General features: G+C 34.5%; 1 protein-coding gene across 4 annotated transcripts in view; it reads left to right on the top strand.

Moving 5' to 3' along the window:
• Positions 1–27927, top strand: part of CGNL1 (cingulin like 1) — a 194198-nt gene that overhangs the window by 63260 nt on the left and 103011 nt on the right. For all 4 annotated transcript variants that reach the window (XM_074294622.1, XM_074294621.1, XM_074294619.1 and 1 more), the window contains 6 exons: positions 4296–4390; positions 6347–6452; positions 11672–11773; positions 13358–13506; positions 14790–14925; positions 21922–22134. In XM_074294622.1, the coding sequence (XP_074150723.1) occupies positions 4296–4390; positions 6347–6452; positions 11672–11773; positions 13358–13506; positions 14790–14925; positions 21922–22134 (801 nt within the window). The remainder of the gene's footprint in view (positions 1–4295; positions 4391–6346; positions 6453–11671; positions 11774–13357; positions 13507–14789; positions 14926–21921; positions 22135–27927) is intronic.

A 27927-nucleotide genomic window follows, 5' to 3' on the forward strand; every position in this document is an offset into this window, starting at 1 on the left:
CCAGTGATTTAATCCTTAAGAGGGAAGGTTCAGGACAAATGTGGAGGGTGCATTTTTACTTTTTCCTTTCCATCCACTTGTCTGTATTAGTCTTTTCCTTTCCCCAATTCCCACTAGCTCAGCTAAATTTTGATCCAGGAGATGCTCATGAACCAATTAGGTTGTTTAGATTGTAAGATTCTGTTTAATATGGTAAAAAAAAAAATAAGTATTTCCTTAAACAAGAGAAGATTTTGAAGACTAGCAATTATGCTTCAGAATATTCATGCTAAGTAAGTGGTTAGCTCTTGAACCATTTCAAAGGTTCCTTTGAAACTTCAGGAAGGAAATCCATCAATTATTGTTACTGTGTGGGCTTCTTTTACTGAAGAGTTCCCCAATGCTCATAGAGTATATATTGCCACTTAGTTTTTTCTTTAAGATCCCAAAGGTCTGTCTTTATCTTAGAAAAAAGCTTTATTGCTATTTCTGTTATGTGCTAATGAGATTTATGTTTCCTTGGCAAAAAAAAAAAAAGGGCCCCCCCCAAAGTAAAAAACCATCACATCCTCAAACTTATACCCTCAGCTTTGTTGTATTTTCATTTTGAATTTCTCTGCTTTTTATTTAGGTACTCACCATTTAGATAACTTTTAGAATTTAATCTTACAAAAAACTATCTTTACATGTAATTGTAAAAAAATACTATTAAGTTTAAAAAAAAAAAGCAAACAGCACAGGTAAATGCTGTGGCTCAGGATATTGCAGATTGGAAAGCTTTGGAAGCTGGAATTTTTCACACAAATTGAAGTAAAAATCTTCAATCTAATAATCCCATTACTAAGTATGACAGAACCCTTTCCAAGAAGCCTCATTTTTGGTAAGAGAGATAAATCCAACCTGGGGGAATGGCATTTTCCCCTAAAACTTTCCTAGTATTTGAGAAAACTATAAGACATGCCATTTGATTTTTGTTTGTTTTAGATAGTATGTAACATAATATTTATGTAGCACTTTGAGATTTGTAAAGCATTTTACAAATATTTTATTTGTACAACTATTTTGTGAAGTAGATACTAATATTATCTTCATTTTTGAAGCTGGGGCATGGAGGGACCGGGTCAGGGAAATTAAGTTACAGACTATTGTCTGTTGCTGACTTTGATCCTCCTGACTCTCAAGTCTCATACTTGTAAACTTTGTCATCCAGTTGCCTTCATGAAACAGAAGAAGTTAGATGTGATTTCAAACTGGATTACTTGGAAAGTACTTGTTAAAGAAACTTAGAGAGACACTAGGAAAGCATACAAATCCAAAGTTGCCTTTTTGGTAACTTGGAGGTATAGTATGTTAGAGCAGGAAGGGACATTATAGGTTATCTAATCCAAACCTTGCACTTAACAGATGGAGAAAGTTCCCAAGTCTGATAAAACTAAAAAATAAATGCATTTCTTCTACTTAAGAGGCCTCTATAGTTTTCCTCAGTTGAAGGCAAAGAACTGACAGTACCTTTCTGAAGGTTAAAAAAAGAAGCTTTCAGATATTCTGAGACAATGACAGATAAATTAAAAATCTTTTTAAAATTTGCTAATTACTTGTTCTACTCTGTACTTTTCTTACTTTGGGTTCTATAATTGCCGTCTCTCTTTCAAGGCTTAGAGTTTGATCCAATCTGGAGTTCCAGATTTAACTTTGATTTGTATTTTTATCAATATCAGTGAGATTTTTATATCATTTCTCACCCAATATTACCTGCCTTTCTCATACACATTTAGTTCTCTCTTGCAACAAAGAAAAATAGTTAGCAGACAAAGCCATCACATTTTTTAGGATCATGGATTTTGAGCTGAAAGGGACCGTAGAAACAATGAAGTCCAGTTTTTCACTTTATATATATGAAGAAACAGTCTGAAGTAGATAAAGTGATTTGCCCAAGCACTTAAAACTAATCTCAGAAATAGAATTAAGGGCAGCTAGGTGGCATAGTGGATAGAGCACCAGCCCTGAATTCAGGAGGACCGGAGTTCAAATCTGGCCTCAGACACTTAACACTTCCTAGCTGTGTGACCCTGGGCAAGTCACCCCAGCGTCAGGAAAAAAAAAAAAAAAAGAAATAGAATTAGAACTCCTTTCCTGACCACCAACATTGTATCTGTTGGATCACATAGCTAGCTGTCTATGTATGTGCAGTCCTGCAATATTACTTAGGGGAGAGTTTTGTCACCAAAGGTTTTTAGTCTGGAACATGAGGATTCATGCAGTAGTGAAAAAGCATTGGATTTAAAGTCAGTAGTCCTCTCTCTGTGACCTTAGAAAAGTCACTTAACTTGTTTGAAATTTGGTTTTGTCATATGTAAAACAAAGGTAGTTCTAAATCTTTTCACTGGATTGTAGTGAGGAAAAATTGTCAACTTTAAAGCAATATAAAGATTATTGTTTTATTTAATATTAACAAAATAAATATTATCACTAACAGTGAAATTGCAATTCAATTAAAATGTGATGAAATTTTACTTAAGTGCTTTCTGTCTATTAAACATTACACAGGACACTGTTGGAGATAGACACATGGTCTTTGTCCTAATGGAGCTTAAAGTCTAGTAATTGTTATTTCTTTGGGAAATGCCATCCCATATTTATCCACATAAATCCATTGGATTACATGGATGAAGACATCCATTCATTAGATATAATGCATTCTAAGGTGGATTTTTAAAAAAATTATTAATTTTATAATTATACATTTTTTGACAGTATATATGTATAATTTTTTTTATAACATTATCCCTTGTATTCATTTTTCCAGATTTTCCTCTCCCTCCCTCTATTCCCTCCCCTAGATGACAGGCAATCCCATACATTTTACATGTGTTACAATATAATCTAGATACAATATATGTGTGTAAATCCAATTTTCTTGTTGCACGTTAAGTATTGGATTCCGAAGGTATAAGTAACCTGGGTAGATAGACAGTAGTGCTAATATTTTATATTCGCTTCCCAGTGTTTCTTCTCTGGGTGTAGTTGTTTCTGTCCATCATTGATCAGCTGGAAGTGAGTTGGATCTTCTTTATGTTGAAGATTTCCACTTCCATCAGAATATATCCTCATACAGTATTGTTGTTGAAGTGTATAGTGATCTTCTGGTTCTGCTCATTTCACTCAGCATCAGTTGATGTAAGTCTCTCCAAACCTCTCTGTATTCCTCCTGCTGGTCATTTCTTACAGAACAATAATATTCCATAACCTTCATATACCACAATTTACCCAACCATTCTCCAATTGATGGACATCCATTCATCTTCCAGTTTCTAACCACTACAAAAAGAGCTGCCACAAACATTTTGGCACATACAGGTCCCTTTCCCCTCTTTAATATTTACTTGGGACATAAGCCCAGTAGTAGCACTGCTGGATCAAAGGATATGCACAGTTTGATAACTTTTTGGGCATAGTTCCAGATTGCTCTCTAAAATGGCCGGATTCTTTCACAACTCCATCTAAGGTGGATTTTTAACATAGGAATATAACCATAGGAAATACCATACTTGCTCAGATGATTGTTCTTGTTGATATCCTTCTTAAAAATTAGGTATGTAATTAGGCTTCTCATAATGTCATCGCTCTTTTACTTATTAAGTTATTTGAGTCCCTTTCGAAGTCATTTATATTTTTATATTTTTATCTTATGATGTCCATGTTTATTACTCTTTGCAAAGTTGTACTTTTATTTTCCCCAAAATTTAACTTTATTTGGGTATCTAAGGCCTTTCCCCTCTCTCAGCACTCAAACCTTCTATTGCCTGAGTAAGCAATGGAAGATCGGATGAACAAATTTGCTTTCCTTTCATTCAGATTGTTTTTGATTTGTAGACATTTCAATATCATTGTCCCCATTCAGATTCTTCTTTGCCAACTGTTCTACAATTACTACATTAAATTTTTGGGACATTGGATATACTTTAACAACTCTAAGGATCTGAAGAACTGGGGCTGAGGAAAATGGCACCATTAGATCTTCACCTCTTTAAGTGAAGCAAATTGTTTTTAATCAAGAAAAAGTGAGGTCAGGAAGAGAATTTATGTCTTTGGTTACTAAAATAAAAAAACAGAATATTAAAAATAGAGAAAACAGAAAAAAATGTGGAGTAATTGCTTCTGTGTGGGGGAAGGGAATGCATGAGGGAGAAAATGATGGTCACAATGAAGATCCTTCATGAAACATAATAAGAAATTCCAATTTTGAGGCATTTAAGAACACACTTTCTTTTGGCAAACTTACCTATGATCATGTAACAACCACTGTTATGTTTTAGGCCACACCTGACTTGTTAAAAGGCCAGCAAGAACTTGCTCAACAAACAAATGAGGAGACAGCTAAACAGATCCTTTACAATTATCTCAAAGAAGGGTAAGTTCCTTCATTTATTTAAATGTCATAAGCCATGTAATTTTTGATGTGCATTGTTAATTTGGCTGTTGTCAGAATGGTTTAGAATATATTTTCATGTCTTTCAGCCATGAAGATGACATAGGATGGATACTATATAAAAGTGATATAATTAAAAGGCTGAAATTTTTATAAAAATGTTTTAAATTTCTGTAGGAGTTTCCTTTCTCTAAAATGAATATTTTTTTAATTAAAAAAGTATAGCAGAACCATTATTTCAAATGCAAATGTATAATTTGTAAGCTTGTTTGCTAGTCACGTATTCTGCATAAAATTAAAGTTAGCATCATCATTTTCTGAATCTTTCTTGGCTCAAAAAGTTAAATGTCAGTTATCAGGTTTCAGATAGTAATAAGCAACTTTAGCTATGTAATTGTAGCCAAGACGTTTGTTAATTCTTTCCTTCTCTTTTTCCTTCTCAGGTTTGCTAAAAAGCTTTTCTACATAGCTTAACTACAGAACATAGAATTTGAAGGGATCTTAGAGGTCAGCTAGTAAAATTCTGTCATTCTACAAATGAAGAAATTTGTTTTTATCTCAGTACTTAGCCCAACACAATGCCTAATATTTAATAGATGCTTAATAAATGCTTGCTGTTTGATTGAAGGCCTGAAGCTATAAGCAACTTCCCTGAGAAGTGGTCCTATGGGCTGTCATTAGCAGAGTTCAAATCCCGCCTTTCCTTTTCTACTATTATCTCTCCTTGCCATGTAATTAATTGTTCTCCAAAATACTTAGTCAAGAGTCAGTAGAAAACTCCAAGTGCAAATGAACTTTCCTGTTAGGGAAAATGTATGAACCATTTGAACTAAAGACTAAAATGACAAGTTTTCACTAAAGAATATTCCAGTGGACTTGATGGAAAGAGCCATCCTCATCCAGAGAGAGAATTATGGAGATTGAATATGAATCAAAGCATAGTATTTTCATTTTTTTGGTTGTACTTTGTTTGCTTATTGGCTTTTTTCTTCCTCTTGTTTTTTCTCCTGTTGATCTGATTTTTCTTGTGCTGCATGACAAATATAGAAATATGTTTAGTAGAATTGTATATTTAACTTATATTTGGATATATGCTGTTTAGAGGAGGAAAGAAGAGGAGAGAGGGAGAAATATTTGGATACAAGGTTTTGCAAAGGTCAGTGTGGAAAACTATTTGGAAAAATAAAAGGCAATTCTAAAGAAAAGAAATTAAAAAAAAAAAAGACTATTCTTTAACTTTGGGTGCAACTCCTCTGCCTAATTAAAAAAAGGCACATCTTCAGAATTGAACTATCATAGATACAACAAATTAAAAACAAATATCAGACACTTTAAAAAAACACATCTATATCAATAAATTTATCAAAATCTATAGCTTCATGTTACATTTTACAAAGACTGGATTATGGCCATATTGTACCAGATTATCTTACATTTCCTTTTAGGTGTAGTACTAAGTCTCATAGACTAAAGAACAAGATTTCATGAATAAGAATGGTCGACTTGAAGTCAGATGGCTTTATGACTTACAGACTTTGCAACTCATGGCAAGCATCTTTAGTCCCTATGTTAGGCAAAATTACCTGTTACTTAGCTATTCTGAAAAGCTGAGATCAGACAGATTGAGTCTGGGAATTCCTCACAGGTTCTTTATTTATTACTTTTTCAGTTGTGTCCAATTCTTCATGACTCTATTTGGGGTTTTCTTGGCAGAGATATTGGAGTGGTTTGTCATTTTTCTCCAGCTTATTTTACAGATGAGGAAACTGAGTCTAACAAGTTTAAGTAACTTTCCAAGGGTGATGTGACTAGTAAATATCTGAGGGCAGATCATAAACTCATAATCCCTAATTTTACTCCGAAGGCATGGATTTAGCTCCATTTGAAAATAATCGGTGATGTTTCACAAAGTTTATTTAAACTGTCTCTATTTTTTAGGAGCTCTGAAAATGATGATGCCACGAAGAGAAAAGTAAACCTGGTCTTTGAGAAGATTCAGACTTTAAAGTCTCGAGCAGCTGGAAGTGCACAAGGAAACAATCGAGTAAATTGGGATTTTTACATCAAATATAGAATATTAATTGGAGATGAAAAATATACTTTTCTTCGGGTTACCATTTATTAATTGGTACAAGCAGTATAAAGTGCTTTAGAAATTGGCCAGTTTTCCATCCAGGTCTATTAATTTCTTCTCACTGCATAATCAAAGGGAAAAAAATTGTTTGGCTTTTCCCTGAATATTTGGAGGGATAAAGAAATCACTACATCATGAAGAAGTCCATTCCATTATTAAACAATTTTCTTTGTCAAGTCTTTTTTTATATTGAAGCTAAACCTTAACTTCCTGTAATTTTAACTCACTGGAATGAATCTCTCTGGGTAGCTACAAGAGTTTAATCCCTCTTCCACCTAAGAGCCCTTCGCATCTTTTAAGATAATTATTCTGACTCTTCCCATCTTCTGACTAAATAGTTTCTTTCAACAGTTCCTTATTTATTATGCTTTTGAAACCCTTTGCCACTGATTCTCCCCTAGATGCATCCCACTTTGCCAATAGACTCCAAGGTTGTCAATGTTCCTCTTAACTACATGTTGCCTCCAATTGGTTATTCTTGTAGCCTGACTCTATTACACTGCATGCCATGTCATACTGTTGGGGTGGATATTCAGTTGGGTTAATATGGAAGATAGGTGAACTGAAATAGAAGTATTAGTAGGTACTTAATAAATTTATTGATTGATTCAAACTTGTAGTTTATGACATCCTTAAAAAGTCTTTTGTTTCCATAGGACATAGTAACTCATCTTCACTTTTTTACTTGTGTGCTTAATTTAAAAAAAAAAACAAAAACCTATTTATAGAATTTTACATTCATTTTTTAATTCAGCAAGTTTTATCCATACTGGGGATAAGAAAAATTCAGATAAGGTCAATTTGTGCCCTCATGGAGGTTATAGTCTTCAATTCTTTTATCTCTATTACATTTCCTCTTATAAATCTGGGCCATTAATTTATCCTTTTGGAGATCTTTTGGCGTCTTGATTCTGTTATCTGAAATATTTGTATCTTTCCCTGCTTTGTGTCACCTATCTCTGTGTGTGTGTGTGTGTGTGTGTGTGTGTGTGTGTGTGTGTGTGTGTGTATCTTTAACTTAGCTACTTATCAATTTTTTCTTTAAGAACTCTTGAAACTTTGAGTTGTGAGTTATGATTTATATGGAAATTAGTGATATTAATATTGCAAAGTTTAATGAATTAAAGTGCTGGAAACTCTTCGAAATCCTGAAGTTCATGTCAGGTTTTTAGGGTCAGAAAGACAAAAATAGGTCCCTTTCTGTTTCTGATTTAGCGTGAAACTGTAGAAAAAGTTTTGGTGCTGAAGTCAGAAGGCTTTCAGTCAAATCCTAATTCATCATGCTTATTGTCTCCATGAACTTAGGTAAGTCATACTCCCTCAGTCTCAGCTTACTTATGAAATGAGGAGTTGGACCAGATGGCCCCCGAAGGCCCTCCTAGCTTCATAGCTCTGAGCCCATGTACTCCAGGGAGCATCTCAAAAATTTTCATTTTGGTTTGCAAATTGTTTGAAATGAGAGATTTTAATCTGCACTCTGGCTCTATGGGACAAAAGAGAAGAGAGAATTTAAGAGATTGCAGTTGAAGGGGAACCCATAATGAAACCAAGCCCAGGATAGCCCTCAAGTAGGACTCCCTACTTTTTCTTTATTGCCATTTAATGTTTTTACCACCCTTATGGGTATTTGCGTTGGGAAAATAGACTTTCCTTATGTTACATTCAGAAGCCACCCCTCTCAACCTCATTAGCTATACAAAGAATTTTTCTGGTCTAAATTTTTTTTTTTTTCTGAATCAGAGTTCCCCCTACAAATATCTGAGGGAGAATTCTTTGTTCCTCCATTTATTCAAGATTCTTTCTAGACTTAGTTTCCTTTAAAAACCTAAAGTTATTATTTCTTAACATTATTGTCCTCCTAGGATCACCAAACTCAGCTCATTTGTATCTCATGGATAAATTTCCAGATTTTATTTCTTTCTCCAGTGTAAGCACAAGCATGAATGAACACATCTAAAATCCAAATATAAAATTTTGATTGCTCAGGCTGCCTCCTGACTGTTAGTCTTAATAATCATGTGATTTGGGAAGGAAGAGGGGGGGTCAGGTTTTGTTTGTTTGTTTACACTGGCATGAGATGCCACTGCTGAAAAAAGCTGGAGGGCCTGTGTCTTCAGGTCACTGAATAATTGTGGAGATAATACCGAGGGAGGGTTGGAACAGTTGTAAGTTTTGGCTGTCTGTGCTGGGAAGGAGAAGAAACTGACTATGGAGGGGATGAATTGGCCTTTGTCCTAAGAGGTGGGGAGAGCTCATTTAACTCTTCTCCTGGGCTTGGCAGCTTCCTCCCATTCCCTCTATGGTTGCATTCCCTCTTGGGGAGGGTAAGGATTAATGAAGTTGTGCATGTAACTACACAACATCCGGGGAGACCAGACTTTATTTCCTTTGCAAACTGTTATATGTTGCTAATAGAAGTAACCAAAGGGGTAAGGTATTTAGAAGTCATCATTGGGTGAAGGTGTTGGGGTGTGTCAGAATCCCAGCAGAATCTGATGAAAAAACAGACCAGGTAAATAGGTGAACAGTATAATTTGTGTTTAGGATTCTTTTCTTGACCTGTCAAGTAGCCCCAAACCAAATGAAAGCAACTTTACCTCCCTATGTCATTTTGTTCAGGTTGAGGGAAACTAAGCAAAACTTTCCCTTTCTTTGTGGTAGAAAGACACTGGGATGAAGGAGTGTGACAGCACAAAGCAACACATTATATTTTATTGCTGCCACGAGCCAATTACCTTATGCCAAATTTCTTGCTATCATATCCTAATTGATTTTCCTACCCCAGTCTCTTCATTCTGCATTCCAATCTGCCATATCATGGATTTATAAATCTGGAGATGAAAGAGCTCTCAGAGGCATTGAACCTCTTTTTTTTTTTTTTTTTTTTTTTAATACAAATGAGGAAACTGAGGGAGAGTGAGTATGACTTATTTGCGTAAAATCACACAAATAGTAAGTATCAGGCAAAATTTGAATGTAGGCTGGGAAGTGACTAGAGAGCCAAGCTAGTAGTCAGGAAGACTCATCTTTCTGAGTTCAAATTTGTCTCAGACACTTTCTAGCTGCATGACTTTGAGCAAGCCACTTAACCCTGTTTGCCTCAGTTTCCCAGCTCTAAAATGAATTGGAGAAGGAAATGGCCAGTCACTCCAGTATCCTTGCCAAGGGAATCCCAAATAGAGCTTCAGAGAATTGGAAATGATTGAAAACAACTGAACAACAACAATAATCTCTAACTTCAAAGCTGGTACCCTTATCTTAAGTACCACTCTGCCTTATTCTAAAGTATTACTTTAATCAAATCATTTCCCCACAACAAAACATTCCTCCTCTTGTCTTTAGGATTAAATCCAAATAGTTCTTAAAGTCCTTCAAGGCCATTTGTAATCAATCCTTCCTTATTTATTCATCCTTGTTCAGCAATATGGTCTGGCTGGTCTCATCCAGGAGATGAGATAACTCTTTATAGCTTTCTTCTTTCACTCCTCCATCAAGGAAATGAGACCAGCCTTTTTGTCTTTGCTTATGCCCTTCCCAAAACACAAGAAACCTACCTCCTGCCTGCCCTTTTTACTTATCAAAGTCCTAACTGTGCTTCAAAGCCCACCTCAGAGTCGATATGAATCCTTTTTTAGTCTGTATTAATTTACACGGATTTTTTCCTTCTCTGGACCTTGTAACAATTACATACTACTTTTTTTTTTTTAAATTTAACTTTGTCCCTTAACAGCTCTCAGTTGCAATGTGTTTGTCCTTTCTTTCCAATGAGATTATGAATTTCCTGAGGGCAAGAATTGTGCTTTAAGTTGCTTTTATATCTCCAAAATTATGCATGGTATTATTCACTTAGTGCATACCATAAGATTGTTTACATTGAAATCAGGAGAGATAATTAAGAGCCCAGCTTGAGGGAGTAGTAGGAGAATGGGGGTTGAGAAAATTCATGCCAAGGGAAGTAGGCCAGCTACTTCATCTCCTATATAGGATGCTTTCATGGAAAGAAAGGAGAATATATCTAGAGATCCTGTGATAAAGGTTCCCTGTTAGGACAAACTATCACAGATACTGCCTTGGTGACACTAGGAAGGCCGCTTAGAGTCTCAGTGACCAATGCAGCTCTTTAGGATTATGAATTGAATAGCAGCTGAGATCAGAAGTTCCCTACACCAATGAAAACTTAGGTCTGGTTCCCAAACACAGTTAAAAGTCCTGGAGCCTGGATCCTAGAAATGAAAGGGAATGAGAAATATCTTCATATTCTCTTGTACTAAGTACTTAAATAAAATGATTATATCAGTAGAATTGGTGGCCAGTTAGCTGCTATTCTCCATCCACAGTCTTCAGACTGCTTTGGACCCATTTTAACTCTTGTGAGTCGGACTGAGACCACTTTACAAAACAGCAGATAGATATTCAGGAAATAGAGCATTGTTTCCCTGCTTGAAATTGGTTGATGAGGGAAGCATAAGCCAGTTTTCTTTCTTAGTTTGGGTTATTAAAATAAATGGTTTAAATTCTTCTGGGATTATTAAGAACCCTGTTTTGGCATCAATTTTCACATTCCCAGACCTAGCCCATGAAATATCTTTTTCCAAGTGAAACACACACAATCCACTGGCCAATTCAGCTTTAGAAAACTGAAAAAAAAATCAAAAACAAAAAACATTGCTAGCTGTGCTGTTGCTCTGCAAAACTGCTTTGTTCTCTGCCTCCATAGTTCCTCTTGGATCTGCAACACCACCACCAATCCCCTAGTACATATGAGTAGTTCACTTATCACCTTGAGGTTATATCCAATTACTTTTGAGTGCTGTCTATGGTACTCTTTTTAGAGATAAAAATATGGAGAGAGTTGTGTTGTAATTCAGCATTAGACTGGTCAGTGATGACATTTTCTGAAAGTCAACTTCAATCATCCCTAGCATCTGGTGGATCTAGCTTTATGGAGGGAAAAAAATCCTCAAAGAAGGATGTCATTTTACAAGATTGATTTGTGCTATATTTTCTTAAAGCAGTGCCTCAATTGTATTATACCGGGGTTGGGTCACAAGGTGGGCAAAGGCAAGGGTCAGAATTGAAGATGAAAAAATACTCTGGGTATGAAGTTGACATCTCTTTACATATTTTAGGTTTCTGATTCTTCAGCTGAAGTCAGAGAGCTGCTAGAACAGAGAAATAAACTAAACAAGGAGGTTTCAGAACTTCAGAAACAGCTCAACCTAGAAGTGAAGGTATGATTTTTCTTTTAATATTAATTTTGAAGACACATGATATGTACTGAAATGTATTACCTTTTTAATTTAGAGCAATATTGGCCTTAGAATCAGAAAGATCTGGATTAGAATTGTCCCTGAGACAATTTTGAGGCTATGTAAACATAGGCCAATCACATAATGTCTCTAAAATTTCCTCAACTATAAATGAGAGTAATAAGACCTAAGAGTCAGTGTGGTCCTGCCTCTGACATACTAGCTGTATGATCATGGGCAAGGCACTTACTTTCTTAGTTTTCTCCACACAATTAACCAAGACCAAGGGTTGAGTATGTTTCCACAACTTATTTGTGATAGTTTCTATCCTAGGAGTATTCCCTCACAGATAATGTCACAGTTTCCCTCACCTTCCTCATTATGGTTGCTTTCAAAAGTCATAACTATATTGCTTGACATGAAATCATAGTTACTGCATAACTTTTTGCAACCAGTTAGCGCAAGTTCACTTCAACAAAGGAGTTTTCAGAATTTTGACTACTAGGATTTATGAGATCCTATTTGTTCCTCTGGGTCTGTCTTAGATAAAGAATAAGCCCTCTGAGGAAGGGTTGAATTGGTCAGAAAAAAAAAAGCACTAGCTTGTCACTATCCATGATTTCTGAGACTGACTTTCATGTATGCACAAATGGCATTTACTACTTTATTTGGAAGTGTGGAAACAAAAATGAAAAATTTAAAGCTGGAAATATACAGAAAAGATAAAATAAGCTAATAGTACAGAAAGAGTTTTAATTTAGTAATGGAGGATAAAAGTTTGTGAGGCAGATTGTATGATGGCCAGAGAATCATTTCCTGGAGTCATTGAATTCAAATCCCATTTCTGACTTATTCTGGTGGTAAGACCTTGTGCAAGTTACTCAACTTTTCAGACTCCCACTTAATTCTAAGATTACAAGTTACAGAGCTGGTCCCAGTCTGCATTCTTAGAATGAGTTTCTTTTTTCTGGAGTTCTCCAGATCACTGAAATACCAGGGCTCTTCCAAAAATTAAAATAAGTAAAAAATCAAATAATAAGAGAGCGATGGTTAATGGAAAATAAATTTTTTGTTTCTTTCCCCAAACTCTCAAATGTTGTAAGATTGGCTTGCCCATTTTGCTTTACTTATTAACTATTTAGTTTTAGTATTTAAAGAGGTAATGTGGCTTACTGGATAGAAAACCAGCCTTGGAACCAGGAAGATTTGGGTTCATATCTAGATTTATATATGCTGTGTGATCCTGGGTAGGCCACTTAATTTATTAGCGCTCTGGATAATTCTTTAAAACTATAAGTTGTAGAGAAGATGCCATTTGGTAACAGCAGGAATTTCTTTTCCTATGAAGTTCCTCATGTAATGATGTCATAGTTCCAGTTCTTATTCCTCATTTAATTTCTTTGTATTTCTTTATAGGCATCTACTTCAAATATGTAGTAAATTCACTTGCATTGTTGGGAAGGAAATATGTAGGGAAAGGTAGTCCTTGAAACTAGTTTTTTGTTAGATGTATAAAGAGTTGTATACTTGTTCATATTTCAAAAATTAATATTTGCTTCACATTAGAATCAACAGAACATCAAAGAAGAGCGAGATCGAATGAGAGCCAACCTTGAGGAGCTTCGAAACCGACAGGAGGAAAATGAGAAGGAGACCTCAGCACTGCAGAAACGTCTGGATGACAGTGAAACGGAGCTCCGGATACATCTGGAAGAGTAAGCTCTCCAGTGTGCTATCCTATTTGAGTTTTCCTGGAGATGTATAGGCAAATCTGTATCTTCAGTTAGTTTCATGAATGGTGTTTAGGAGTTTCTAAGCTTTTTACTCTCCTTGTGCAGTGCTACATCTAGAAATGCAAGGCTGGATAGTTGGAAGGATCTCATTTTCACACCTTGAAGTTCAGCTCACATCCATTTAATATTCTAACTCCTGGCACTTGGCTCTTAGAAATATCTAAAGACTCATAGAGCCTTTGATTAAGCATATGAAGAATATTAGCTAACAGAAAATTATGACATGTTAGCTTTTGTATTTTTAAAAAATGTGGGTTGTTTTGAATTCTATGAGCAAAGTAACTTATGCTTTAACTCCAAAGCCTAAGAAGGACTTCTAAAATGTTATGGTAATAACTAGTTTTTACTCTTAAGTTTTTACTTAAGTGAGAGCTTAAAAAAAAGTTCCATGTTATTTATCAATTCAGCCATCATTTTATTGGTAAATCAACATATCAATATCTGGTATTTTTCGAATGTATCCAAAGGAAAAATTTTAATAGAAGAAAATGGTATATATTGAGAAGCTATTGAAAATCCTAGGGAATAGAATCATTATCATTAGTAAAAGTTTCTTCAGGGCCAGTGAAGTATGTGACATGGCCTTTTAGTCATCATTATTCAGTATGTATATGTGTGTGTGTGTGTGTGTGTGTTTTATTCTGAGTCTTTTGTCTATTTACCTGTGTGACATAGGATAGGTCATTCAAGTTCTCAGCCTCTGTTTCTATATTTGTCAAGTAAGGAAGTTGGGCTAGAGAATATGGAAAGTCCCTTGCTTGAAATATTTTGATCCCATAATTTTCCTAGTCATGGTTTCTGCCTTCAGGTTTCCTTGAGGAAAAGATGAAAAAGATGCCTTTAAGAATCTTGAAAATATCAAAAATGAGAAGGGGGGAAAGGGAAGGAAACTGTGGAATATAGTCATGTATCTAGGAAGCAAGGCCCTATTAGAAAAATGGGCTTTGCAATAAAGGTAACTCATTCTTTTCTATCACTTTCTGATGCCCATCCCTTGAATAAAGATCATAATTCAGGTGAAATTGTGCTTGGTTATTTCTTTCTTGATGGAGTAGACCATAGCTCTATTCCCTAGAGGCCAATTAATTGGTCCAGGTTTGATGACTTCTTACTTAGTGCAACAAGGAGAGCATAGTGATGTTTTAGGTCTTTAAGATTAATATTTTGATAAAACTCCCTAACAGTATTTTCCTTTCATTGATAAGGTTGTTTCAGGTGAAGATGGAACGGGAGCAGCACCAGACAGAGATCAGAGATCTCCAGGACCAGCTCTCAGAAATGCATGATGAATTGGATAATGCAAAACACTCAGATGATGGGGAAAAGGGAGCCCTAATTGAGGTGAGGAGCATGGTTACATCAAGGACTTTTTGCCAAAGGAATCAATCCTTTCATGTGACCTCAGTAGGAATAGGCTTCAGGTGGCAGAAGTATGTCTTATGTGGCATTTCATATTCTGAGTAAGAATAAATTATTAATAAGTACTTTAAAATAATTCAGAACTCTGAATCTATGAAGCACTGGATTTAATTTTTTAATAATTTAGTAATTAATAATTATTATTCCTTATTATTTAGCACTTATATTCATTAATTAGTTAGTAAATATCTGTTGAGCACTTAGTGTTTAAATGCATTATTAGATGCTTTGAGTGGAGCGAGATAGAATTGGGACTGGACCTGTGTTTTAAGTATAAGAGGTAAGGAAACTACTGCTGATGTCAATATAATCTCTGTAACTTAAAAGTCTGAGAGAGTTGACTAGGTCAGACAAGCCAAAATTAGTGACATGCAGCCCAAAGAGTGAGACATGAATTAGATGAAAGTATAAAACAAAAATAAAGCGAAACAGTACAATGTAGGTCATGTTAATTTGTGGTTTTCTAAGTCATATGTAGCTCATAGAGGGATTTGTTTCTATTTGAGTTTGATACGTATGCATCAAACTTGAGACATGAACCCATAATTTTTGGCTTTAAGACTAGGTCTCTATTCGTTGTACCATAACTGGCTTATGGGGTGTGGATAATTAGTAGAATACTTACATACTTCAGAGAACAGCGAGTATTGTTTCCACTAACACAGATCATAGTTCTTCTAAAACTTAGATAGTCCTTGAGAATTTCTATGGCATCAGTCCCATGCAAAGAATATGATTAGTTTCCCTAAATGAGCTGGATTAGTCTTTGGATCATATAATGTTTATTACCAGGATTTTACTTGAATTATTTTACTTTGTTTTATTTTTACTTTGTAGATTTAAGCGTCCTTACGACAGAAATGGTTTGTTTCCTCTTAAATAACATGACTAAATTAGGAGAGTCTTTGAGGGGTATACTACCTTTATGATCTAACTATGGCTTCTTTTAGGCATGGGAAAATGGGAAGGACAGACTGTTTTCTCCTTAGAATTAAGTTTAAAACAACTAAAGATAAATAGAAACTATTATGACAACAGTCCACTTATTTGGAGGATAGACTTTTAATAATTTCAGCTTACTGTAATGGAGCTAAGTGCTTTATTTGGTATTTAAAACCTTTCTCAATCTTTCTTCTCTTTTTAGTCTTCTTAAGTTTGAGTCGGTTTCTGAGACTTACTTGTAGTTCCTTGAATATGACTTTATTTGCCATCTCTGACTTTGCACTAGCTATCCCCATATCTTCCTTTTCAACTTCATTTCTTTCCCCCACCCCTGACTTTCTATATAACATCTTTGGAAGGTGATATTATTTGAATATTGCAGTTGAAAAGTTGAGTTTTTGTTTTAAGGAGAAGCTGGGGCCATTAAAAATATAACATAATGCCTTCAAATCAATTTAGTTTTAGCACATTCCCCCTTTTCAATTTTGGAGTCAGTTCACTGTTCATCTACTGTCTTTCCAAGATAATTTTTGACCTTGAATGAATTGTCTTTCCAGTTATATATCATTATGGATACAATAGTTATTCATCTCCTTGATTTTTCTTGTGAGGAACATTAGGCTGAATTCTTTTAATGATTAGGGATCTCATTTGAGAGATTTGGGGATATCCAATGACATTCATAGATGATAGATTCTTGATGATATCACAATTTGAAGGAAATCTCCCATTTATTTGAACTCTGGAGTCACCATCCTCCATGACAGTGGTAAATACCTTTGGAAAACATGATTCCTCATTTCTACTTTACTTGTTTACAAATCGAGAGTTTTGTTGAACAAAGTTGTTCCTCAGTAAACATTTTAAAGAAGTTCATATGTTTTTTGCATATGTATTAGAGACAACTAGTTAACATTTTGTTCTAATAAATTAAATGCCATTTTATAGCCAATAAATAAGAACAGTTGAATCTTTGATCTTGTATTATTTTTAAAAAATCAATTCTCTCTCTCTAGTTGGACTATCTAATTGTTAGGGCAGAGATCAAAATCATTACCCAATCAGAAAAAAGAATCCAAATCAAAAGAAGACATAGTATACAAATGAGATAGCTCTAATCTGATTTTTTTTTTTTTAAAAAAAGCTCTAGATGGATAAAATGGAAAAGAAGACATTGACATAGATTCATTATTCTGTTAGAAAGTTTAAACACTGTAGATCAGTTACAATAGTGAGGAAGTCAGAGGAATTTAGAAATCATTTGTAATCATGATGCACTTACAGTTCTTTGCCAAATAGTGAGGTATGATATCTAAAAGTAAGATTAGTTTCTTTAAAAAAAATTATTTTCTAATATAAACCACTTTTAAAATGTTATATGTAATGATTATAGGAGATTATGGATAGCAATACTGCCTCAATAAAACAACAAAGGAAAAAAACCCTTCAGCACAGAACTGTGGAGTGCAGAAAATATGTAAAAATCTTAGTGAGATTAGTGAGTCAAAACATTCCAAGGGCATTTAGACCAAATGTGAAAGAACAATGAACAAAACCATTTCCAGAAAGTGAAAAAGATTTTTGAAACAATAAATACTTTTCTACGTCAGTAACAGTGTTGTTACCATATATAGATTCCAATATCGTATATACCTTAATATAAATGTAGAAGTAGTGATGGCAGTAAAGAAAATTAGGATGGGAAGAACATCTAGTTTAAAACAATGATACACAGAAGAGAACCATGGATAGAATTTCAAGGTTGTTGTGGGACTAGTCTTCAAGGTACCTGAAGAGAAGAATAAATAATTGTTTATGAAAAAAAAAAAAATGAAAGAACTTAAAAGAATCAGATCTTATTATTAAAAACGGAACTAAAAGAATAACAGTAAGTATGGGTCCAATCCTTTCCTTTTAAATTATATAAACTCTCTTGGATTATAATCTTCATCTATTTTGAGGTCCTCTTTGATAAATTATATAAAATCTCTTACATTATAATCTGTACATGTTTTTAGGTCCTCTTTGATAAATATGTGAAAAAAGGAATCATCATTCTTTCTCAAAATTTATTGTCCATTATATCATATCTGCAGAATTGCATAAAAGAATAAAAGGATATAAAGAATAGAAGCCTCCCTGCAAACATTATATTTATGAATGAAGCATAATTTAGGAGTTAGAGGTATATGAAAAACAAAGCAATTCATTTAGGTGCAATCCCTAATTGTTAAAAAAAATCTTAACTTGCCCACTGTTTGTCTTTTTTAATAGTTTAAAAAAAAAAGTCCTGTAATTGCCCCCCCCCTCTTTTTTTTTTAAACCTACTTTCCTGTCAACAACTGTTTAGGCATTTGAGATGAATAGTTATCTTCTAGTCTCAGCATCTCTCTTGCTTAGAATCTGTATCCAAATAGATTTTAACTTGCTTCTCTTTACAATGTCAAGCTTTTTTGTTCTGTGATTGCTGAGGAAAGAAAGAAAAAAATTATTCCCATGGACTAAAACAGGAGAGCTTGTTCCTAGTCCTGTCTGACTTTAATATCATCTATTCAGAGGTTCTGGGATGAATCAATTAGTCTTTCTCAGTCTCAATTTCTGTATTACTAAGGTAAAGAAGTTGATTTCTTTATCTCTTTCAATCTCTTTTGTTTTTAAGATTTTGTCTATTATGTTAATCCTTTAAATAGATAGAAATCATTTTGGCTACTGTCCCATCTGAATTCTTATTTATCTATCTATGGAAACTCTGATTCTGAACTCTTATATGGTATTTCTTTTACTGGCAGTGAATGATCCATAACATTAACTTATCACATTCTTTTTTTTGGTGTGTGAGGCAATTGGGTTAAATGATTTTTTTCCAGGGCCACCAAACTAGTGTCAAATATCTGAGGCTAGATTTGAACTCAGGTCCTCTTGGTTCCAGGTCCAGTGCTTGATCTACTACTGTGCCACCTAGCTATATTAAAGATTAGGTTCTAAAATGCTTCCTGTTCTTCTGTTTTCATTTCAATTCTAATTACAAGTCTAAGGGATAGGGATGAACCTTTGAAGTGAGGAAATACCTTTTAGTGAGGAAGGTCAGCACTTTTTCTGCAGCTCTTACTCTTTTTAACTTCCTAGATCTGTAAGAAGTTAATTGGATTGCCTGAGGTCACACAGCTAGAATTTGTCTAAGGTAGCTTCCAGGCCATTCCTCTATCCATTATACCTCACTTAAAAAAAACTACTACCCATTCATGTAGACACTATTGTTCTCCTCATTGTACAGATAAGAGAATGGAGACTGAGATAAGTTAAATGACTTTCACTGGATCTCACAAATAGCATCTGAATTAGATAAAAGTGAGAAATTTAAACTACCCTTTAATAAAGCTTTTAAAACATACATAAAAACTAATGAACTTTAAAAGAAAGCATAAAATATGATATATATGTATACATATATATTCTCTATATACATATCTATATCTATACATATACATATGTGCATATGTAGGTATACATTTACATCTACATTATCTCTATGTGTGTATATGGATATATGCATATATATATATATATATATATATATATATATATATATATATATATATATATATATATACACACATATGCACGTAGACATGCACATATATCCACCCACAAGTGATGTGTGTGTCTGTATATAAATAGCCATATTTATTTCCATGTGTTTTTTTCTTATTTCTAATAATTTTAAAAATATCCAGGAGCAGAGATCTTGTTTTCCTACAGTTTCTGTCAAATTGTTTCATAGAAAGTAGATACTCAGAAAGTGTTGAAGAATAGATGAGAGCTGACACATTTTGATAATTTCAGATGATCTGGACTAAATTTGCAACTTTAATTGCTCAATCTTTTTCACTAGTTTTTAACATCACTAGTTGTTATTAAGAACTTCCAGTCTTAGTCTCAAATTGGCACTTTTTCCAATGGACCTTCCAATAGTTCCATTTATTAACTCTTCCAACAATGGATATGAGACAAAGAATAGTAAAACCTGAGTTATACAGGACTTTAGAATGATTTAGATACATTAATAGTTAACGTTTATGTATAAAAACTTTTTAATTTTTAACTTGGGTTTCATTAAAGCCTTTCTAAAATGTATCATACATTTTCCATGACATCCTAAATAGAATATAATAAATTTAATAACTTTGGGATTACTTTGGGTCATCAATTTGCATATTATATATAGAATCTTATCATAATGGGTTGGAGACAGAGGATCTAAAGGGCTAATTTCAACTGTACCTCTGAAACTTGCTGTTTTGAAAAAAAAATTCCCTTTATCTTCTTGCTCTTTGGGTCATTACTGTCTTCTAGTAAATATGGACGTAAACAGGTGATGCTTGGGAAGCATAAAATAACTTGTGTTTTTGGAACATTAATAAGAATGAAGCAGCTTTCATTTAAATAGGGTTCTTTTTGTCATCCAGGGGAAAATATCATTTTTTCTATTGTCTTTTGACTTTTTAGCACCACTGAAAATATTGTGCTTGATTTATGATTTGCCAGTGATTTATCACTGCAGTTTTGAATGCTCTCCCTTATTAACTCAGATACTTGGTCTAGAAGAAATATTGCATAGTTAGTGCTTGACGTTGATTTTGTCCACTGGGATGCAATCTTCCTACCTGTCACTTAGGGTCATCTTAGTTTTGTCCATTTGCTTTTAGGTACCCAGAAAATACTTCTTCACCCACAAGAAAGATTCTCTCCAGAGAGTTTTTGTGATTGTTTAGCAAGAGAATGCCCTGAAAGTTCCACGAATTTTTTGCTTTTTTATGGCTTGCTGCATTTGGCAATAAAGACATGTTTCTGAAATTGATGTTACAAAAATCCTTTGTGTTTCATTGTCCCTCTTTTGATAAGCTTCAGTGATGAGTCTTGATGCTATAATCTGATTGGACTACTGTCAAACAGTCCCCTTAACAATAATACCTGCCTTAGATAATAACCTTTAGATATAGATCAGGCTATAAGTTGGTAATCTTAACCGAGGCCTACGCAGAACAAGCTGTATATCCTGGGAAAGATAAGTGGGAAAAGAGAAATAGATACTTTGGAAAATCAAAACAATTGGCAAATTTGATTACAGGAAATGAGTCAGAATCAGGAAAGTTGATCTGAAGATGCAAGCAATAGACATCAGGAATCCTTTACCTCCAGGGAATCCAGAGGAATGTGTGGCAATCAGCAGGTAGCTAAAAGAGTAATGGTAATTTGGAAAGGAAGATTCAGAGATAAACACAAAGCAGTCTCTCCAAGGAGAAACTAGCACCAGCTCATCTGACTAATTGAAGCAGCATTCAGCAAAAGAGATCTCTTGAAAGGGCTAAGGTCATTGCTGTTGAGAAACATAATTAAGAATTTTTTATCAACTTATCAACACTGGCCAATTAGCTGATTTTAATGTATTCTCAAAAGTACAGTGTAGTGCAGCAATTACAGTGTACTCTGTGTTGTAGGATTTTAGAGGTGAGAAGGGACCATTTACAAATGAGAATACTGAAGCCAAGAGATTAAATGACCTGTTGACAGTCACACATAGAGAAAGTTGCACCAAAGAATTCTTTCACATCTTCTACCTTTGTTTCTGAGCCCCCACTGGGGAAAAAATGTCCCAAAGAGTATGAGGAATGTTTCAGACTACTTTATTTTTGATGTGATAAGAAGTCTCTTCATTTCATTAATAATGTCTTTCAAGATTGTGAATTTCCCTGGCAAATGAGTTTTCTTTTTTTCTTAGAACTTCCTATTATTTTAGAATGACTGCATAACTTTGTTCAACACGGGATTCTAAAATACCCACTAGCCTATCATCATGTATTTTTACGTTGAATTCATTTCCTGAGCAACATGGGTCACTCATATTATCATTTTTCTATATTTTAAAAAGTTTCTTCTTTTGTCCTTCTCTTACTTTTTCTTCCTTTTTTCGTTTAGGAACTGTTACAAACAAAGCGGGATTTGCAAGATGTGTTATTAGCCAAAGAGGAGCAAGAAGATCTGCTAAGAAAGCGAGAGCGAGAGCTCACTGCCTTGAAGGGGGCATTAAAGGAAGAAGTATCAAGCCATGATCAAGAGATGGATAAACTCAAGGAGCAGTATGATGCAGAACTCCAGGTTCTGAGAGAGAGTGTAGAAGAAGCCACAAAGGTAAGTAAATTGAATATGGGCTTTCTGTCCCATTGTGATAGATCTCAAAAAAGGATACTTATTCTTTTGGTACTGAAACAAAGGATGGAAAAGCAGAAAACAAGATTGCTTTCTCTTCATCTGTCAATATGGAAAATGTTTTCACTTCTAAACACTGAAATTAGTCAAGTATGTTTTCTTTTTAGATATCAACTTAGAAAGTCACCAGGGCCTGTAATAGAAGACTTGTGTCCATACTGATACTAAAAAATTCTTTGAATTATTCCACTTTACCTGGAAAAAATATTCATTTTTTATTTATTCATTTTTCCTTGGTTTGGAGTAAAGCATTTTTCTTGTTATTAAGTAACTAGAGGTAAAGGGAGTAGGAATCATTTCATTGACAGAGGAAAATTAGAGAATGAAACTAAAAATGTCAGACTCCTGTCCTATAGTATCTCCATCTTGATTTATTGTCTTTTTTTTGGGGGGGCGGGTGTAGACTTCATTCTTTTTGTCATCAACTTCTTAAGGCAGTTAATAGCCTTGATTAATATATTTTGTCCCCTTCACATATCAACATTAAAGAATTGAATCTTGGCTTTTCAAAGCAAATTTTGACAGATGTAGAAGTCCTTTTCATGTTGTCTGGTGAAAGAAGAGAGAAATGAAAAGATAGGTGTTTAGAAATTTCATGGAGTAGTTTTTTATCATGGCAATTCATTAAATGGCCACTAACGTGTAAAGAGATGTGTGCTATTTAAGGAAGCATCCCAGATATTCATTGCCCACATATAACAGTTCACCCTTTATTGCAGAGATGAGACTATATTGATTTGTATAATCTTTTTTCAGCCTAGGTCTAAGTACCAAAGTAACCACTCATAATCCAAGAAAACCCAAGGAAAACTCATATTCCCCGGGACAAAAGCAATGCTTACAGTAGTAGCTGACTTTTCTGGCAGATTGCCCCACTAAGCTCCCAATTTGAAGAAAGAAATCGAGTCAGTTAATTCCAAGATAATTTGCACAACCTCCCCTCACTTAAATCCAACCCAGTTGCACATTGTTTCACAATCTCCATGATATCATCCTCTTTGAAAACCATGTTAAGAAAAGGCTTTAGTTTTTACTTCTCAGAGGTTACCTGAAGAGCACACTGTGAAAGACTCAGCAGTGTATTTTCTGATGTTCAGGAATTAATTCTACATCTTTCTTCTACTCTTGGTCTGTGCTGTTGGCTAACTGGCATTATTACTTCCTTTCACTGAACTGAAACACTGCAACTTTGTTCCCCAATGCTGCACAATGATTTCATTGAGAACCTGCAGATTCTGGGATCAGTGGGGAAAAAATTGTCTAAGGAGAAGGTGAAGGAGAGACAGCTGATAGGAAGAGTAACTTTGATGAGATTTCATCTCTTAAACAGAGGTGACACCATTTCTCTCTCATTAGTCATCAACTGTTGACCCACTGCTTACCTCCTGCCCCAGGAGATCCCCCAATTTTTCAGTATCCTCCGATAAATGCTTCTCGACCTTTGTTGTTGTTTCTTTCTTTCTCATGGCACAGTATTTTTCTTTTTTCTTTTTGTGAGGAATTCAGGCCCATGGAAAGTTAGAAGATTTGGGAATGTGCATGCATTTACTATTTGTTTCATCTGATTTCTGAAAGACTTTCAGTTGTTTGCAGTAGTATTCCTTTGAAAACTACTGCAAGCATACCTTCTTATTCTGTGTTGATAATTATAACAGTAAAAACTTGTATTTATAGCAAACTTTGTGAAGTGTGATATAAATAGATGGTGCAGGGGCAGAATGGTGGGGCTGGAGTCAGAAAAACTTGAGTTCAAACATAGCTTCAGACACTTATTAGCTATGTCACTCATAAAATGGGGGTGATAATGGTAGGCACGATTATCATCAAAGAGTACCTACTTCTCAGATTGTGAGGATCAACTAAGATATTTGTGAAGTGCCTAGCATAATGCCTGGCATCATAACATGCACTTAATTAATTCTTGTTTTACTCATTCTTTTCTGCAGAGTGCTTTTCTAACAGCTAGCCTGTGCCAAAGGAGAGGGCAACTAAAATGATCCCATTTTACAGATAAGGAAGCCAAGGATTAGTGAACATAATTGATTTGTTAATGACCACAAAGTTAATAGGTAAATTGAATTTAGGTCATTGTTCTTTTTGCTAATATGATACTATCTCAAGAAAAGTAATGATGGCAACCATATCTACATAACACTAACTAAAGGGTAGGATCAAGATGAAACAGTACAGTCTAATGTTCTCCACCATAGCTCTCCATAAAGACCCTTAAAATGTACAAGACTGACTACTGATTGGGAAATCCATGAAAGTCCCAGTGAGTCATTTTTTTCTAGCCCAGGGCAGCTTAGAAAGATAATATCTTTGGGATGGGGTTTGACCAGGAACTAGTTCAAGGGAAAGTATCCTATTGCCTAGGAACTAAAAGTGTCAAGATTAGGCACTAGAGCAGAAACCACTGGGGCAGAAAGATCTCAAGGGATTCCTGAATTCTCATAAGACTGAATTCAGCTACTATTATTAAAATTAAAATTCCTAAAAAGAGATACTGATGGATCCAAGCCTGAGTGAGGAACTTGTTGAATTCAGGCCAGAAGAGTAGCAAGCGGATCTTGCCCTCAGATCACATCACTTTGGGAGCACCAATAACTTTTTCAGATCCCCAGCCTAAGCTGTGAAAGCAGCAGAAAGATGTAAAAAGACTTGTAATCTCAGATCAAAGAAGTACACAGAGCCCAGCATCAACATAAAAAACTCCAAAGTCAAGAATAAAGCTAGAAAAATGAGCAAACAACCAAACCAAAAAAAAAAAAAAAAAAAAAAAAAAAAAAAAGAAGAAGAAGAAGAAAGAAAAGAAAAGAAGAAGAAAGAAAAGAAAAGAAAAAGAAAGCGTCTTACCTATAAAGAGCCAATTTAACAACAGGAAAATTCAAAAGAAAAGACTGACTCCAAAACATCTACAAAACCCTGAAGAAAAATGCAGCTTGGATACAAGTTCAAAAAGAATACCGAGAAGAGTTAAAGTAAGAGTTTATAAAAAGAGCTGAAAAATGATTCTAAAAATCATTATAAGCAATAGGATGGAAAATAGGAAAAAAAGTTAGAGCTAAGGAAGAAGGATGTGAAATGAGAATTAACAGTTTAGAACAGAAGGTACAAAACCTTACTGAAGAAAAATATTCCTCAAAAATTAGATGGGCTAAAATGAAAACTAATGGCCATGAGATACTATGAACTAATAAACAAACTCAAAAGAAAACATGAAGTCCCTCATGAGAAAAACTACTGAGCTGGAAAACATATCTTTCAAGAATCATTAGACTATCTGAAAGCCATGCCCAAAAGAAAAAAAAAAAGAGGACATAGACATATTGAAGAAACCAAAAAAGATCAGAATCAGAGGACAATGAAGAAATGGAAGTGATCCATTGAAATAGTGAAAGAAACTCCTAAATGAAAACTGTTAGCAATATTATAGCCCCAATACAGAACTTCCAGGTCAAGGAAAATGTAATGCAAGTAGCTAGAAAGAGAAAAATTGATAACATTACCCCTCATAGTCAATCTTTTCTAACAGGACCATAAATTTCTGTATTCACACTGGCTTAGATCACAGAACAATACCATAAGAGAACACATATCATAAAGCAGTACCACTTTCCATTTATATACTACAGCAGTTCTCAAAGTGTGGTGTGTATCCCAAGACTTTTTTTTTTTTTCTGGGGATCTTTAGATAAGAATTGTTTTTGGTTTTTTTTAACAACAATACTAAGATATTTTATTTTCTTATAAGTTAATATTGATATATGTGACTCACATAAACAAAAGGTCTTTGGGAGGTCCTCATTAATTTTTAATGTAAAGTAACCCTGAGACCAAAAAGTTTTAGAACTTTTGGGTACTGATTTACAATTTCCAAAATGTTTTTAAATACATTTTCTCAACTGATAGTCACTCTATGTTTGAGGTAGATGGGGAAAAATGTTTCATTCTTATTTTAAAGATGAGGAAACCAAAGCCCAGTGAAACTAATTTGTCATCCCATGGATTTTAAATGGCAGAAGCAGATCTTCTAATCCCCAGTTTTATGTTCTTCCTACCCTACTTTCTTCTGTCTCCTAAGAGCTGGGGGTCCCTTCCCAGTTACCTTCATGTACAATTGATCATGTTAACAAGTACATCTCCCATTAACATTGAACTTCTGGATTCAAAGGATGTAGGTAATAAATGTAAATGAAACAAGGAAATGTAGTATCCGATGTATTACCTTATATGCTTTTCCCTGGTGGATCAATACTGCTTTCTCATAATATATGGATATAAAGGTCAATAACAATTAGAACTATTACACTAAAATGAAATTAGAGAGAAAATCAGAATTATGTCCCCCAAAGCAATGAAAATTAATTCACCTTCACTTTTCTCCATCAAATTAAATCAAATATAAAAAAGACTAAGACAGACAAATCAAGGAATGACTATTTATAATTGTTCCCAAATTATAGCAACCTAAACTTATATAGCTGCTTCCCAGGCTTTTTATTATTGTGCCAAACAAAGTGAGTTTTCATTTCATGTCATTTGCAATTACCATTCCATAATTGAAAACCAGTAAATTACCATGAAGCTTTTTGGGAAGAGGGGCTTACTGGATTTGAGTTGTCACTATAATTACGGTAGAATAATCAATCTACAGACTCAAACCACTCAAAGTGGTCCCTGAGTAAATATTTGTTGAATTGGATCATGGCATCATAGCTTTAGAACTAGAAGGGACCTTCGAGGATATCTAGTCATACTCACTCTTTTTACAACAAAGAAACTAAGGGCCATTGAAATAAAAAAGCTTGCCAAAGGTTACAGTAGTGAATAAGGAATAGACCTCCAAATCCAGCACTCATTTTACCACACAGCGATTAGGAAGAGACAAGGTGAGGTAGTGGAGACCATTTTGACATTAGCTATTTGACCCAGAAGGTACCACCTTAGCCTAAATTTTTGGATTAAAACATTGTATCCCTATTTCCCCCTTTAAATTGATGTAACATTGGTAACATTCAGCAAGATGACGCAGAGGTGATAAGTAACATAGGAAGAATTTGAACCTAGGTCTTTTAACTTCAAATCCAGTGATAAGAGCTAGCTTATGTCTCAGTGCTTAGGGCACTGGACTTGAATTGTAGAAGGTATGAGTTCAGATTTGGCCTCAGATATTTAATAGCTGTTTGAGCCTGGGCAAGTTAACCTTTGTCTACCATATGCTAGTTATCATCATCACCATCATCTTATTATTATTATTAGGTCTATTTTCCTGAAAAGCATGAAAAAATGGAATCAGAAGATACATATTTTTCATTTGCTTGTACTTAATAAACATTTACTGTGAAAATTCTGAGCAGAAAAATTCTCTAATCACCACTAAGTTTTATAGAAAGTTGAGATAAATGGGCATTGAAGTCTCTGCCAGTTCTTAAGATCATAGGCTCCTATTGGCCACTAGCAATTATGATCTTTTCTTCCTTATTTCCATAGTTATTTGTTCTAGCCTCTCAAATCAGACAAAATTTCCTGACAATGCTGTTATCTTTTCCCTAGGGCCTCCTACTTGTTGCCTTAGAGGAGAATGGTGCCTTAAATGTATAGATAGAAGCTCATGAGTTCTGCCAATTTTATTTTGGCCATTGGACTGTTCTTTTTAGCTCTTTAAAAGTTTTAAATTGATTGAAACACATTTCCAGGCAAGTTGACCACTAT

Source organism: Sminthopsis crassicaudata, chromosome 2 (assembly GCF_048593235.1).
Source record: "Sminthopsis crassicaudata isolate SCR6 chromosome 2, ASM4859323v1, whole genome shotgun sequence".
Taxonomy (NCBI): domain Eukaryota; kingdom Metazoa; phylum Chordata; class Mammalia; order Dasyuromorphia; family Dasyuridae; genus Sminthopsis; species Sminthopsis crassicaudata.